The 15265-nt window shown below is 48.2% G+C and overlaps 1 protein-coding gene across 1 annotated transcript; it reads left to right on the top strand.

The window, feature by feature from the left end:
• Positions 1–184: 184 nt before the first annotated feature.
• LOC113936253 (zinc finger protein 599-like) lies at positions 185–7340 on the top strand. The gene is made up of 3 exons (XM_027619312.2): positions 185–331; positions 4551–4677; positions 6301–7340. The coding sequence occupies exons 1-3, from the start codon at positions 317–319 to the stop codon at positions 7338–7340; spliced, it is 1182 nt and encodes a 393-aa protein (XP_027475113.1). The 5' UTR covers positions 185–316.
• Positions 7341–15265: the final 7925 nt, after the last annotated feature.

Below are 15265 nucleotides of genomic sequence, written 5' to 3'. Positions count from 1 at the left end.
CGAGAGGCGGTAGTGGTGGGCCAATCACAGCACAGGGCTGGGATCCCGCATCACGCGAGACCTACGGCGCCGGCCTCCCGGGGGCTGTATCGCGTGTTCCCGGGTCTGTTCGCGAGGTCACGGCTGCGGGACGCTCAGTGGGTTTGAGGCCGCGGGCCAGGGAGGCTTGAGAAGAGGCGTCGTGTCCCCTTTGCACGGAGGCAGGGCTGAGGGTGTGTGGGGCGGGTCAGCAGAGCCCCTGGGCCCCTCCCTGGCCTCCCACTCTTCGCGGCCCTCGGTCCACGCGCAGGGTCCCACGGAGGCAGCAGAGGGGCAGATGGACCCGGCACAGGTGAGTGCATGACCACGCAGTCCCAGCACCTCCATACCGAGCATAGTGTTGTCCTGGGTCTCACCACTTCCCCTAACTGTGCCGTTGTGTCTGGGGGCCCGCCCTGATACGGAAGGGTTCCCAGCTCCGTCCATCAGTGAGGCGTGCAGGGGTGTCCCAGGCACATGCACCAGGAGGTGCACATGCGGGGAGCGGAGGCTGAGCTGGACAGACTCGGCAGCTCTCCGTGTCGCCTGGTGGGAACAGAGAGCACCAAGATGGGAGTCAGGTCTGGAATGACAGGCTGAGGAACTGGGCCTCTTTGAGGTTGGGGGGAGCCATGGAGGATGTGGAGGAGAGGAGGAACGTGATTTGTGTCAAGTCTTAATAGGCTTTCTCTAGCTATAGAGTGGAGAGGAGGCAGGGACAGCAGGGGGAGGGCTCCCTGCAACCCCCACATCGTACCTGGAATTCCCCGCCTCACCCACAGCCGCCCTCGCAGCCGAGGCACGTGCCACAGGTGTGCAAAACGAGTTACACAGCCTACAGGCTGGGTTCAGCTCCAGGCTCTGCTGCCGCACCGCAGTGGGATATAGTCAGCTTCCTTGGCTGTGAAATGGGCTAATTGCAGTGTCTTCCCTCTGGGGTCCTGGAGGCAGATGTGGGAGGCAGAGTGTGAAAAGCAGCACAGCACATGCAGGGAATGCCCAGTAAATACCGGTCGTGACCATTCATTTCTGTGATCTCAGGGGTCCAAGGAGGCCTTTGCCCTGGTCTTCTCTTACGGCGGTGTGGGCGAGAGAGAAATGGGGTTTCTTGGAATCCTCCCGTCCCTGCACCGTCTGAATGAACCGAGCTTCAGGAAAGCCCATTTAACAATGTAGAGACTTCAGGGGCCCCTCTGGCTATGCCCTTCCCAGGGCTGTGAGCTTGAGTAAGTCTGATCAGTGCTTTTGTCTTCCATCTCTCGGGTTCAATGGGCATATTGACATTTCCTCCCCTTGCCTTGAGGGGGTCAGAGAGGGCCTGTGTGTGATGTATGTCCTCCATTGTCCAACACTGCCCAGGTAGCATCACTCTGGACACTGTTCTCAGGGAGCAGAGCCCCTTGTCCTGTGACGATCTTAGGGACTTACCCCAGGGGAATCCTGCCCTGGGGTGTCCCCTGTCTCAGGCTTGTATCCAGCCAAGGACTAGGGGAAGAGAGAGCCTAGGAGCAGACTCACAGTGGGAGCAATATTTTTGGAATCATTGCTTCTCTGCTAGGATGAAAGGGGCCCTCGAGGGGCACCTGGGTGGCTCAGTTGGTTAAACGTCTGCCTTTGGCTCAGGTCATGATCCCGGGGTCCTGGGATTGAACCCCGTGTCAGGCCCCTTGCTCAGCGGGGAACCTGCTTCTCCCTCTCCCTCCGCCTGCTGCTTCCCCTGCTTGTGCTCTTTCTCTCTGTCATACAAATAAATAAAACCTTTAAAAAGAAATAAAAGGAAAGGGCCCTCAGGCACTGGGAGCCAAGAAGGTTACTGGATTCATCTTTGTATTTGCCGTCTGTTTATTACAAGTAAAGCTGGCTTGCCACTTATAAGACGTTTACTTTTATGCGAAAAGTAGATGCATTAAAGATTCAGTGGTGGCAGTGTGCATTTAGATGTAAACACACAACGGACCCCGGGTTTCTCTCCGGTACATGTCCCCCTCCCTTCATTCCAGCCACACCAGTGCCCGCCTTCAGCAAGGTCATCCCCAGCTTTCCTTCTGAAATGACCCCATCTCTCTAATCTTGTCCCCTTTTTTCTTGGCCTCAGAACTCTTAAGGCCATCTGCATCATCTTGCTCAGTTATTTAGTCCTTGTTGGGGATCTTTCTCCAACGGGGGCTGTGATTCCTTTTTGAAGCTCTGTCGCCAGGCCTATCACAGCACCAGAGCTGTAACAGGACCTTGTTAGCTAGTTGGAGAATGAGACTCCCCTCAGTGGGCTCTCATCACACTTAGAATCTACGTTCAAACCCTCTCCCCCCATTGCCTGCTGCACCTGTCCCTGCAACTGCTCTGTGTCCACCCACGTATCTTCCTTTCCTTTCTTCCCCATCGGCCCTGCAGCTATGCCATCCTCCACTTGCCAAGCTCTTGCTCACTTGCCAGTTCCCTCTGCCCAGGACACTGTCTCTGGAACTCTGCAGGGCATCCCTGTGCATTCCTCAGGCCTCTGCTCAAATGCCACCTCTTCATCTTTCTAGTTCTAGCTAAAGTACCCCTAGTACGCGCATGCTTGGGAGCTAGCATTTTTGTGCAGAGTGGAGTGCCAGGTTGAGATTTTCCAGGGTGCTTGAGGAGCGAGGAGGAAAAATAATCATAACCAAACAGTAGTAATAGCTGGATTTCACTGAGACCTTGATTTGCTTTGAGGGACAGTTATTATGTTTCATCTCATTCAGTTCCCATCTCCTCAGAGTTAGGTTCTGTTATCATCCCTGCTTTATAGAAGAGGAACTAGGGGTCAGAGACGTTAAGTTACCGACCCAAGGTCACACAGCTCTTAAGTAGTTGAAACTCACGTACTGTCTATTAGCTACCAGAGCCTATGTTCCCAACCACAGTGGGCTGGGGAGGCCTGGGGATTTCACCTATATTAAACTTTGTAAGGTGGGCAGGGCTTTCTCCTGCTGGTGAGCTTGGGAACAAGGAGGGGAAGAGGAGCCATCCCAGACAGGGAACCTCGTGGACAGAGGCAGTGAGGACAGAGTTTAAGGAGGCACGAGAGGGCCTTGTGACTGCCAAGCCCCACCCCCCACCTGCTGAGATGTGTCTTGGGAAGGGGAGCATGTGTGGTCATTTGCTGGATGTTCACCCCGCCCTCACCCAGGACACACATCACAGCCAGTCGGGGGCTGCTGCCTTTGTTCTTATGGCCTCAGTGGCATTGTTCTCACCCACTTGGGTTCCCTGGTCCTTACGGTATTCGTGACTCAGGGACACATGCTGTCAGGACTCAGGAAGGGGAAACTGACTGATAGCTCACCGTGGAATCTCCTGGGGAGTCTGAGAAGGCTGGGGGACCCAAGTGGGTGTGGGGAGCTAGCCCAGGCCCTGGCACTCCCAGGATGAGTGGCGCCCCCGTCAGTGCCTCTCCCATGAGGAGGGTGAGGATGGCTCCCATCCTCTTGTCCATGTCCATGGAAGTGTGGTCAGGGATCTAGAAGCAGATTAACAGCAACAGTCATTAGAAGTGCTTCACCTGGGGCGCCTGGGTGGCTCAGTCGTTAAGCGTCTGCCTTCTGCTCAGGTCATGATCTCAGGGTCCTGGGATCAAGCCCCGCATCGGGTTCCCTGCTTGGTGGGGAGTCTGCTTCTCCTTCTCCCTCTGCCACTCCCTCCACCACCTGCTCATGCTCTCCCACCATCTCTCTTTCTTTCAAATAAATAATCTTTATTTAAAAAAAAATAAAAAAGAAGGGCTTCACCTGCAGTAATGGAGGAGTGTGAGGGTTACCACAGACCTGGGCCGGAAGGACCTAGGTTCAAATCCTACCTCTGCTGTGTAGGCTGGGAACTCTCAGGTGACTCACTATAGCTCCCCGAGCCTCAACTCAGACTGTGATGTGGAGCTGATGATGGCATTTATCTTCATCGTGATAGAAGGATTAATAAATGTACAGAGCACTGTCATGAGCCAGAGACTCTAGTGTTGGCTTTATGAATGTTTTCCCTTGGATTCTCAAATAACCTGATAAAGTGAGAGAATTATTATACTGACAGGGGAGATTGAGGCTCAGAGAAATTAAATGGCTTCCCCAAGGTACACAGCAGGCCAAGTGTTGATTCAAGGGGTTGAATCCAAACTTGGGAGTCTGCTCCAGAGCTGTGGACATTTAATCCCTTTACCACAGCATGTGAAGCCCACAGTCCAGGGCAGGCACATGGGAAGGACCAGGGAGGCTCAGCTTTGGCTGCTGCTGTTCTTATTGTTGGAATTATCGTCATGATTATTTCCCTGTTCCTCTGATGTCCCAGACCACTTAACCATCTGCTTCCACGTCCGTGTCATTCTCCACTGTTTCCACCACGGAGGGCGTCTCTGTCAGCCATAGCTGCCTCCCCCTTAAGTCCAGCTCAGAGCTCGGCCCTCACGAAGCCTTAGTGATTCAGGGGGACCTCTGTGCACCTTCACCAGAGACTGAGTTACAGGCTCTGATCCCACCCAATAGCCATAGAGCACAATGCTACTGTGTTTGTCTTTCCAGGCACTGCTGACCTTCAAAGATGTGGTTGTCACCTTCACTCAGGAGGAGTGGGAATTATTGGACCTGCCCCAGAGGACACTCTACTGGAAGGTGATGAGGGAGACCTGCAGGCTCCTGGTCTCACTGGGTAAGTCTTCTCCTTGCCTCCATGCAGGGACATGCAGCCTCCTTCTTAGTTTCTTCCTGTCTTTTGACGCCTGGCTGGTGGAAGAGGCCTTTGAAGCAGCATGCCTTCCTCCCCACGGTCCCTGCCATGTTCTGGGCTCACTTCCTCCTGCCTGCTCTCCCTTTGTCTCCATCAGGAATCACCAAGATGGTTGCTCTTCCCTTTTTGACTTGTCAGATTTTTTTTTGTATATTCCTGACTGCAGTTGTATTCTATTGGAGCTTAGCTTTTTAGAAATTTTCTTTAAAGCATCTTTTGATTAAAAGAAATTCATATTTTTTTTAGTCAGATCAATTTATCTTTTGTTTTATGATTACTGCTTTTCATGTCTTGCTAGGAAATCTTCCTCACACCAAGGTCAAATTATATTCTTTTTCTGTTGCTTACTAACCTGGAATTAGCTTTGTGTATGACATGCGGTAGAAATGCAAGAATTTTTTCCTGCATGTAGGTTACCAGTTTTTCAGCTCCACTGGTTATTTAGTCCCTTCTTTTCCCACTGATCTGCTGTGCCACCTCTGCAGTCTGTGAAAGCTGTATGTATTCATAAGTCTGTTTCTGAGCACTGTTGCGTCCTGTTGCCAGTTTTCCTTACGTCTGTGCCAACACCATGCTGTCTTGATGTCTCTACTTTCATCATAACCCTAATACTGGGAGGGCAAGCCCCATCTCCTTATTATTCTTTCTTCAGTGATATTCTTAGCCTTTAACAAATATACAAATTCTAGAATCAACTTGTTGAGTTTCATGGAAAATCATGTTATCTGGACTGGTGATGAACTTACAGATAGATTTGAGGAGAGTTGACAACCTTGTTATTAACTTCTCCATTTGTACAGCTTCTCTTTAATATTTGAAGTAAATAATTCAAATTTCTCTACTAGCTTTTGTCTGTGTTTTAGTCACTTAGCTGTTTCTTACACACAGTAGATTTAATATGTCCCCCTGACAAGTCCTGCTCACCCTCAGCCTTGTAGATACTGTCCTGGGAGTGGCAATGGCTGTACTTGCTCTCACCCTTCCGAACTCTGGAGGCTGCACCCTGTCTGCATCTCTAGCCACATCTCCACCAACCTCTCATGCTCTGAAGTTCCCTCAGCATCCAGGATTCTCTCTAGACTCTGCACCTCTGTACACTCTGCCTCCTTTGGCAGCAGGACCCTCTCACTTTCTCTGTGTGGTAACTCTTGCTTCATTAGGACTCAGATCTCAAGACCCCTCCCAGTTGTCTTTCATTCAGGCTGGGTTAGATGCCCCCTTCCCTGTGTTCCCTGTGACATCCTTTCTTAGAACAACACAGCACATGGTGTCATATTTCTCTCCCGTCTGGATAGTAAGGAAGGGATTCTTCTCTGGCCCCTACCCGAAATTCTCCCCAAGGTTGTCCCTTTAAAGATGTCAAGAATTCAAGGACCAGCAAAAAAAAAAAAAAAAAAAAATACAAAGCTGAGTTTCAGAGATGTGAAAATCCAGCAGGTGTCAGTGGCCCTGTTTCCATCTTCCTTTTCCCACTGGCTTGGTGATTTTGTTCCTTCTATGTTGGCATTGTTAATGGGACTCTTTTGTGTATTGGATTCCCTTCAGATGACAAAGCAAAAACCAAGACCACAGAGCCTTCTGCTTCTCAGCCAGGCTTGTTTGAGGGATGCTCACCCCACAGGTTACTGACTGAGGACGACTCCAGTGTTTCCACGTTGGGAGAAGCCGGGGAACAAGAGAGACCATCAGAAAAACAGGGAGGGTACCTAAGGACAGGGACAGTCCCCTACAAGGAAACCCTCCCTGGAAAGGTGAACCCTGAATGTGATGATTTGGGAACAGGTAAAAATCTGTGCACAAAAGATTTACAGGAGCAAGTCTCTCCAGAAGATGCTCTCCTTGAGTGTGAATCACATAGATCAAGGAGAGACCCCTTGATTCATGGAGGGAAGAAATCCTACAAATGCAAGGAATGTGGGAAAGAGTTTATTAAGAATCACTTCCTTCTTCAACATCAGTGGATTCACACTAGAGTAAAATCCTATAAATGCAAAAAGTGTGGGGAGGCCTTTCTCAGGAAGGCAGATCTCACTGGACACTACAGCATTCACATTAAGAAGAAGCTCTATGAGTGCATCGAGTGTGAGAAGGCCTTCAGCCGCAGGTCACACCTTACAGAACACCAGCGGATTCACACTGGGGAGAAGCCCTATGTGTGCATCGAATGCAGGAAGGCCTTCAGCCGCAGGTCACACCTCACTGAGCACCAGCGGATTCATAGTGGAGAGAAGCCTCATGTGTGCAGTGCATGTGGAAAGGCCTTTGCCCGCCACTCTGATTTTATTCGGCATAATAGAACCCACACTGGAGAAAAACCCTTTGAGTGCAAAGAATGTGGGAAAGCCTTTTGTAACAGCTTTTCTGTAACGCGACACATGAGGTGTCATTCTGGGGAGAAGCTCTATGAGTGCAATGAGTGTGGAAAGACCTACAGCTACAGCTCAACCCTCACTACTCATCAAAAGATTCATAGTGGAGTAAAATCCTACAAGTGTAAGAGATGTGGGAAGGTCTTTGACCAGAAGGCAGGCCTCAGTCAACATCAGAGAACTCATACTGAATTCTTCTTAAAGAGACCTTCTTAAAGTAACTGCAGTGGCAAATTGTTTGACCGGAGGGAAAATGTAACTTGGCATCTGAGAGTTCACATCCAAGGCTTCCCTGCATACCGTGTCCTCCTTCATGTGCACAGTTTTGTGCTTTGGCTGTGGCATTACCTTTACCTGTGGCTGAGCACTGACACTACAGAGACTAGAGGCCACTCTCCCAAAACACAACATGGTTCTCAGCAGAGGGACCTTCTTTCCACACCTGAGAGTGCTTTGCTGTCATGTGGCCTGCAAAGAGACCTGAGCCTCAGTTTGTCCCAAAGCAGACGCGATGTGCTTTGCAGTGGTTGAAGGGCCCTCTTCCCTCATGGTCCATGTCTCTCCATCCAACTTTCTGTGTTTACAGGGGCCTGCTATGCTCTTGCTGGTATGATGGGCAGGAGTCATGAGAACCCCATCCTTTGTGCCCATTACCCCGCATATGCCCTGTGTCATGGAAATACATGGGTGACTGAGACTTGGGCCTTGCTGTCTAGAAGGGAAAAACACGTGGTAATACAGAGGTGTGATAGAGCAACTCTGCTGCTAGACAGTAATGTGCCTATAGGCCCTGTGTGGCATAATCAGGGTCAAAACTTAGGCATGGAGGACAGATGTCCTTTGGGAAGAGTGGTCCAGTGACTAAGGGCTTGGGCCCTGGGGACAGTTGGAATTCCAGCACTTCAAAGCTGTGCCTATCACCACCTGGGTGACCTCAGTCATGTCACTTCCCCACAGGCCTCTCTTGTAAAAGTGGGAAGATGAATGTTAAACTGTAAAGCATGGTCAGAGGAGCAGACAGTACCCAAAGGGTAAGATCATGCAGACCCATGAAGGATGGAGGAGCCCCAGCTATGTTCAAAGATAAGAAAGAACATTTTTGGCAAAGGAACAGCATGTACCAAGACCCTGAGGCAGGCAAGAACTGGCCTTATTAGAGGAAACAGCTGAAGGCCAGTGTGTCTGGAGGAAATGAGTGGTGAGCACTGAGATGGACAGAACAGGGCCAGATGCACAGGGCTTTGTGGGTTTTATTCTGACTGTTCTGGGAGGCTGAGGAAGGGATTCAGCAGGGCAGTGGCATGGTCTTGTCTCTAAATTTGCCCTTGGCTGCTGCGTGGAGAGTGTACTGAAGAGGGAATAATTGATGTGGGAGAGAGAAATGAGGCCACTGGGTGGTCCAGGGGTCCGTTGTTATTGGACTGGCCCATGATGGTGGCAATGGAGTTGGTTTGGGAGAAGATGACTTGGGACATGTTAGGAGGCAGAGCCAACAGAACGTGTGCATAATTAGGATGATGGGTGAGCCCTGGGGAATGACTTTCCCTCCTCAGTCCTCAGGAGAGAGCCCTTTGCATCCATGGGAATGTGACATGGACTGTCCTTATGTTCCAGGTTTTCAGTCAGCACCTAGTGTGTTGAGTGAGCAGGCGAAGCTGAAGATTCCCTTTCTTGGACAGGAAAAGACAGAACTCCTTCTCCCCTTGATGGTTGCATGGGCAGGGAATTTGCCATGACTTTATTTCTGTGATGCTGAGGGGCCCTGGCCCTGCCCAGATGGGATGAATTTGAGCAGGAAGCCATGCAGGGCCGATGAGCACCCTTCTCAGCTGTGCTTCTTACTAGTGGCCATGACAGCACAACTCAGGGACTTTTTGGGTTCTTGGTCTCTTCCTCTGTAAACTGGGTGACCTAATATCCTTTGTGAGTCTCAGCTTCATTATCTAGGAAACAAGACTGTTGACTGACGCACCTCACCAAGTGGTTATGCAGGTTAAAGGATAGTGTTGAAAAGTGCGTGGTGTCTGCTTTGTGGATATTCTTAAATGTTAGCTGTTGTTAAAATTATTTTCACTAATGTTACCCCTTCATGCCATCCTATTCCTTTCTCATCAGGAGATGTGCTGATGGGATTTGTTTGTAAAAATATACTGCAGGTCCTGATGACGTCTCAGCTGATTTTAGACCTTAAGATGCTTGATTATAGATTTGGTGACCCTCGGCATACGGTCTTCCCCAGCAAGCAACGCCAGGACGTTCTTTGCCCCCTGGTGTCTTTCCCTGGTGGAGATGGGGTGGCTGAGGATGCCAGAGAATGTTAGTTGTTCTTTGAATGGAAATTCAAAACCTGCCCTTGAAATTTATTGATGAAGATTAAGTATCTTGTGAAGGGAGGTTTTAACCATCAAAAAGTACTGACTGTTAATTTATTTCCTACTTACCTAATGTAATATTTTACATATTTGTTTTTAAATATGTCCTCTTATTTTGTGGCTTTCTTTGCCTCGCTTGTTCTTTTTCTGGTCCTTAAAAAAAATAACTGTTACTTATAATCCAGATTTTTTAAAAATTCTAGTTTAAAAAGCTTATTCTGTTTGTTATTGTTTAAGCTAAAATTTACAAACACTTAAAAACAGTAGAGCACAAACTTATAAATGCTTTTCCTTCTTCTCAGGCAAAATAATGGACTTAGAGGTTTAACTAGTATGCTCTATCTCAGTATATGTGTTGAGATTATGCATGTTAATTCCATCAATCTGACTGCAAAAGGAAATGTTATTCATGTTTAATGCAAATAATGAGCAGATGTATCAATCCACATAGGCATTCCCCTCTTGGGTCCCCATTCCTTCTATCATTGTAAATATTTCATCTGAGATTACTTTCCAAAGTTCTTAAATATAACCTTTAGAATTTCATTTTATATGTGTTAATCTTCCATTAAATTCTTCATTTTTGGTTTGAAATGGTCTTATTTTGTACTCTTTCTTGAAAGACAGTTTTGACATATATAGAAATCTAGGTTGGCATGGTTTTTTTCTTCAGCAGATCCTTGACTAGGTCCTTCTAAATGTCACAGAACCATAATTATATAGGGAGTGAGTGGCAACAAGTAACTTACTTTGTGTATGGTTTTAAGTTAAGAATAGAAGTATTAGGGGTGTCTGGCTGACTCAGTCAGTAGAACATAAGACTCTTGATCCCAGGGTTCTGAGTTTGAGCCCCAGGTTGGGTGTAGAGATTACTTAAAATCTTAAAAAAAAAAAAGAATATAAATATTAACATTAAGATGGAGGCATGGAGTTTTGGGTTATCACCCAAAGGGTAGTAGTGTTGAATATGTAGGAAGAATAATAAAATGGTATCTGATGAATAGAAAGTGGGTAGATGCTCTCCGATCCAGTTTTCCCTTTATGGACATACAGCTTCATTTACATGAGCCATGTAAATGAGTTTGGGGCAATGAAATATAGGCAGAAGTTATTATGAAACTATACCTTCATTATGTCTTCTCATTTCTGCTCCTCCACAGGGATATCTTCTCCAGCCTCAGTGATTTCAGTTTGCACACACCTCCCCAGGATTTAGCTGCAGGTTCAGGCATGGACTGAGGCCCTTCTGGATGCATTTTTAACATATTCCCGTGTGATGCTATTGCTACCGGTTTGGGAACCACTGGATTAGAGCACTATTTAACGTTAGTACACAATATGCCGCAAGTTATCTCCATATCACCTATTTTTAAGCCTTTTAAGTGTTATTTTTTTATACAGTATTGTTAACCGTAGTCACCATGCTGCATATTTCATCCCCAGGACTTATTTTATTTTATGGTTTTTAAGTATATTTTTTTCCTCAGCGGTTGAGGAGGCTTGCCTAAGGCCACTAAGGAGAAGTCTCCTATTACAGCTCTCCCAGGATGGGGCTTCGCCCAAGGTGGCCACAGAAATCTGGGCACGGTCCTTGTATTTGGAGCCCTAGAGCAGTATTTCCCCAGGTCCCTCGCAGGACTGTTGGGCCAGGGTTGTGGAGCACGGGAAAGGCCCATCCTAACGTGTACGCGTGCAAGACAGAAACTACATTACCCCGCAGGCTGTGCCTCGTGCGTGGGCGGCAGTCACTCGTCCAGTAACAACCCAGGAGTGAGGTGTTCCCCTGCGGGCGTGGTGGTGGGACGTCAGGTGACGTCCCCGAGGCTGGGCCTGTTGGCTGAACAGGAGGCAAGGAAGGAGAGTAGGAGCCCGGCTGTGCACCTTTGTGTGAGCAGCGGCCCTAACCCGGCCCCGCACTCTCCCGGCCCCACACCAGCCCTCCGTCCTCCGGGTGCCTGCAGGCGGCACCCTCGGCCTCGAGTGCCTTTGACGGGAGAGCGGCTGAGGCTGGGAGTGCGGGCCGCCGTGGTCACGTCCCGCCTGGGGCCTGGCAAGATGGGACTAAACTTGAAGGGCCCAACCGGTCCCAGCCGGTTCACAGGCCCAGTGGGCGGCAGCTGCGGGGACCCTCGCCCTGCTGGTCTCGGAGCCCCGATACGGAGGATCCCGTGACCTGGAGCTTCTCGCTCTCCCCCGCCCGCCTCTGAGTTTGGGCTCCCGGAGGCGAGCCGCCCTTGGCCCACGGCCCTTCATCGAGACCCGGAGTTGCACGGAGCACTTCCCGTTTCTGGAAGCCAGTAGGATGACGTGAGGACGGTTTTCCGGTTACAAGCAGCAGCATGAACGTAAGCTTGGACGTGGTACTGAACTGGGAATGTTTGCAAACGCAGGTCCACACAGTGTCTTTTACGGTTCCCTACAAATTTTAGAATTGTTGTTCTAATTCTATGGAAAATGCCTTTGAAAAGTTGATAGGGACTGTGTTGAATCTGTCGATTACTCCGGGTAATATGGACAATTTAACAGCATTATTTCTTCCAATCTATTAGCATAGAACATCTTTCCATTTATTTGTGTCTTTTTCAATTTCTTTCATCAAAGTCTTGTATGATATTCAGTATACAGGCCTTTCACCTCCTTGGTTAAGTTTGTTCCTAGGCATTTTATTCTTTTTGATGCAGTCGTAAATGGGATTGCTTTCTTTTTTTTTTAAGATTGATTTATTCATTCATTCATTCATTTATTTATTTGACAGAGACACAGCGAGAGAGGGAACACAAGCAGGGGGAGTGGCAGAGGGAGAAGCAGGCCTCTCGCCGAGCAGGGAGCCCGATGCGGGGCTCGATCCCAGGACCCCGGGATCATGACCCGAGCCGAAGGCAGACGTTTATGAGTGAGCCACCCAGGCGCCCAGAAGATATTTCTTTTTAAAGATTTTATTTACTTGAGAGTGAGAGAGCATGAGCAGGGGGGAGGGGCAGAGGAAGAGGGAGAAGCGGACTCCCCGCTGAGCCAGGGAGCTCAATGCAAGACTCAATTCCAGGACCCTGGCTGGGATCATGACCTGAGTAGAAGGCAGACGCTTAACCAACTGAGCCACCCAGGCGCCCCAAACCTTCCTTTAGCTCTTCATTATCTCTCAAACCTTTGTCATTATCTAAGTAGCCTGATTTATTCTTGGTAAGACTTTGTTGTTGAGGGTGTGCCAAGACCCGTAAGTATTCCAGAGGAAGGATAGTCAATAATCTGGTTTCAGGCTAATTAGAGGCTGGATCCTAAGGCAGCAGTTTTTAAGGTATGCAAGTACATACAGTCCACTGGATCATAATCATAAGCCCTACTGGCCTTGAGGTCAGGTGATCTACAGCTGTCACTTTGGTGACAGTTGCAGAAGTTGGGGTTCCCTTGTGGGAGGCACTGGCTCACTATAGCAAGACCAAGGAAGAGCACAAAGATGGTGTCCTCTGGCCTGTATTCCCGAGGAGCATTTCCGTATCCTCCAGATGTGTGGTAAACCTGAAGCCTGCATCTCCAAGATTAGTAAATAGGTCTTCTCCACAGGAAGATGGGGTGTGTTTCAGTCTCCTGTCTGTGCAGTGCCCTGGGGGTGGTAGCCTGCCAAGAACTTTCTCTGATTGTTTCAGGCTTTGTGAGGCCCAGAAATGCTGTTTCCTTGGCCACTAGAGCCAGGTACTAAAGGGGTGTGCCCTCTGCGGGCTGTGCATGTGGTGTCCAGCCACCCTGCTTCGGTGGGGCCACAGGAGTGGGGCGGGGGCAAGGTTCACACACTGGTGCTAGCAGATTAGAAGAAGAGTATAAAGCTGGTGCCCACCAGTGCTGACACTAGTAAGGTAGAGGGAGAATGCAAAAATGGTGCCCACCAGTGCCTCCACCCCAGGAGAGAGTTGTAGCATGCTCCTGCTCATACAGCAGTTGCTTTAAGATTAACAAATCTCCTTCACGTATAGTCTTGGAGCTTTTCAAAACTGCTGCTTCTGTATTGGATCCTGGGGTGAGTGATTCTGCATGCCAGCCTTTTAAGAGTGGAATCTCCGGGCACCTGGGTGGCTCAGTCAGTTAAGCACCTGCCTTCAGCTCAGGTCATGATCCCAGGGCTCTGGGATTGAGTCCTGCATTGGGCTCCTTGCTCAGCGAGGAGTCTGCTTCTCCCTCTGCCTTTGCCTGCCACTCCCCCTGCTTGTGTTCTCACTTGCTATCTCTGTCAAAAAAAAGAGTGGAATCTCCATTCCCTATAACCCTGTGATTCTCCTAGATATAATGTCTATTCATGTCTTCTGCCCGTCTTTTAATTTGACTGTTTTCTGGGTGTTGGATTTTTTAAGTTCTTTATATATATTGGATACTAACCCTTTATTGGATGTCATTTGCAAATATTTTCTCCCATTCTGTAGATCGCCTTTTAGTTTTGTTGATTGTTTCTTTTGCTCTGCAGAAGCTTTTTATTTTTATGTAGTCCCAATTGTTTATTTTTCTTTTTGTTTTCCTTGCCTCAGGGGACCTATCTAGAAAAAAAGTTGCTCTCTCTTTATTCTTTGCGTATTAGTGGGGTTTTCTTAAAAAAAAAAAAAGATTTTATTTTAGAAAGCGCATGAGAGTTGGGGGACAGAGGGAGAGAGAGAATCCTCAAGCAGACTTCCCGTGGAGCATGGAGCCTGACGTGGGGCTCTATCCCTGGACCCTGAGATCATGACCTGGAGCTGAAATCAAGACCCAGCTGCCCAACTGACTGAGCCACTCAGATGTTCCTAACAAATTAGCTTTTTTTTTTTCTTTAAAGTAGGCTCCGTGCTCAGCATGGAGCCCAGTGTGGGGCTTGAACTCACAACCCTGAGTTCAAGACCTGAACTGAGATCAAGAATTGGACACTCAGGGTGCCTGGGTGGCTCAGTCATTAAGCGTCTGCCTTCGGCTTAGGTCACGATCCCAGGGTCCTAGGATCGAGCCCCACATGGGGCTCCCTACTCAGAGGAAAGCCTGCTTCACTTCTCCCTCTCCCACTCCCCCTGCTTGTGTTCCCTCTCTTGTTGTGTCTCTGTCAAATAAATAAAATCTTAAAAAAAAAGAATTGGACGCTCAACTGACAGAGCCACCCAGGTGCCCCATGTTATTAGTGGGTTTTGATTTGTGGTTACCATTAGGTTTGTATATAACATCTTCTGCATATAGCAGTCTATATTAAGTTGATGGTCATTTAAGTTTGAACCCATTCTTTACTCCTCCCCACACACACACATTTTAGGTGTGTGTTGTCAGATTTACTAGTTTTGTGTTTCCTATCTTCATACTGTCACTTTTGGTCTTTCCTTTCCAAAGAGTCCCCTTTAATAGTTCTTGCAGAACTGGTTTAGTGGTCATGAACTCCTTTAGTTTTGTTTGGGAAACTCTTTATCTCTCCTATTCTGAATGATAGTCCTGCTGGATAGAATATTCTTGGTTGCAGATTATTCCCATTCAGCACTTTGAATATATCATGCTACTCCCTTCTGATTTAGAAAGATTCTGCTGAAAAATCCCAATAGCCTTATTGGATTTCTCTTGAATATAACTGTCTTCTTTTGTCTTGCCACTTTTAAAGTTTTTTTTTAATCACTATATTTTGCCATTTTAATTGCAATATGCCTTGGTATGGATCTGCTTTTGTTGATATTGTTAGGGGTTCTGTGTGCCTCTTGGATGTGGGTTATCTGTTTCCTCAGATTAGGGAATTTTCTTTTTTAAAAAATATTTTATTTATTTGAGAGATAACGA

The sequence above is a fragment of the Zalophus californianus genome, chromosome 17 (genome assembly GCF_009762305.2).
Source record: "Zalophus californianus isolate mZalCal1 chromosome 17, mZalCal1.pri.v2, whole genome shotgun sequence".
NCBI lineage: Eukaryota > Metazoa > Chordata > Mammalia > Carnivora > Otariidae > Zalophus > Zalophus californianus.
This window is presented reverse-complemented; position numbering and strand designations above follow the sequence as displayed.

Coding starts and splice junctions, on each gene's coding strand:
- LOC113936253 (XM_027619312.2), top strand. Junction 4,678..6,300: donor CAGGCTCCTGGTCTCACTGG/GTAAGTCTTCTC, acceptor GATTCCCTTCAG/ATGACAAAGCAAAAACCAAG.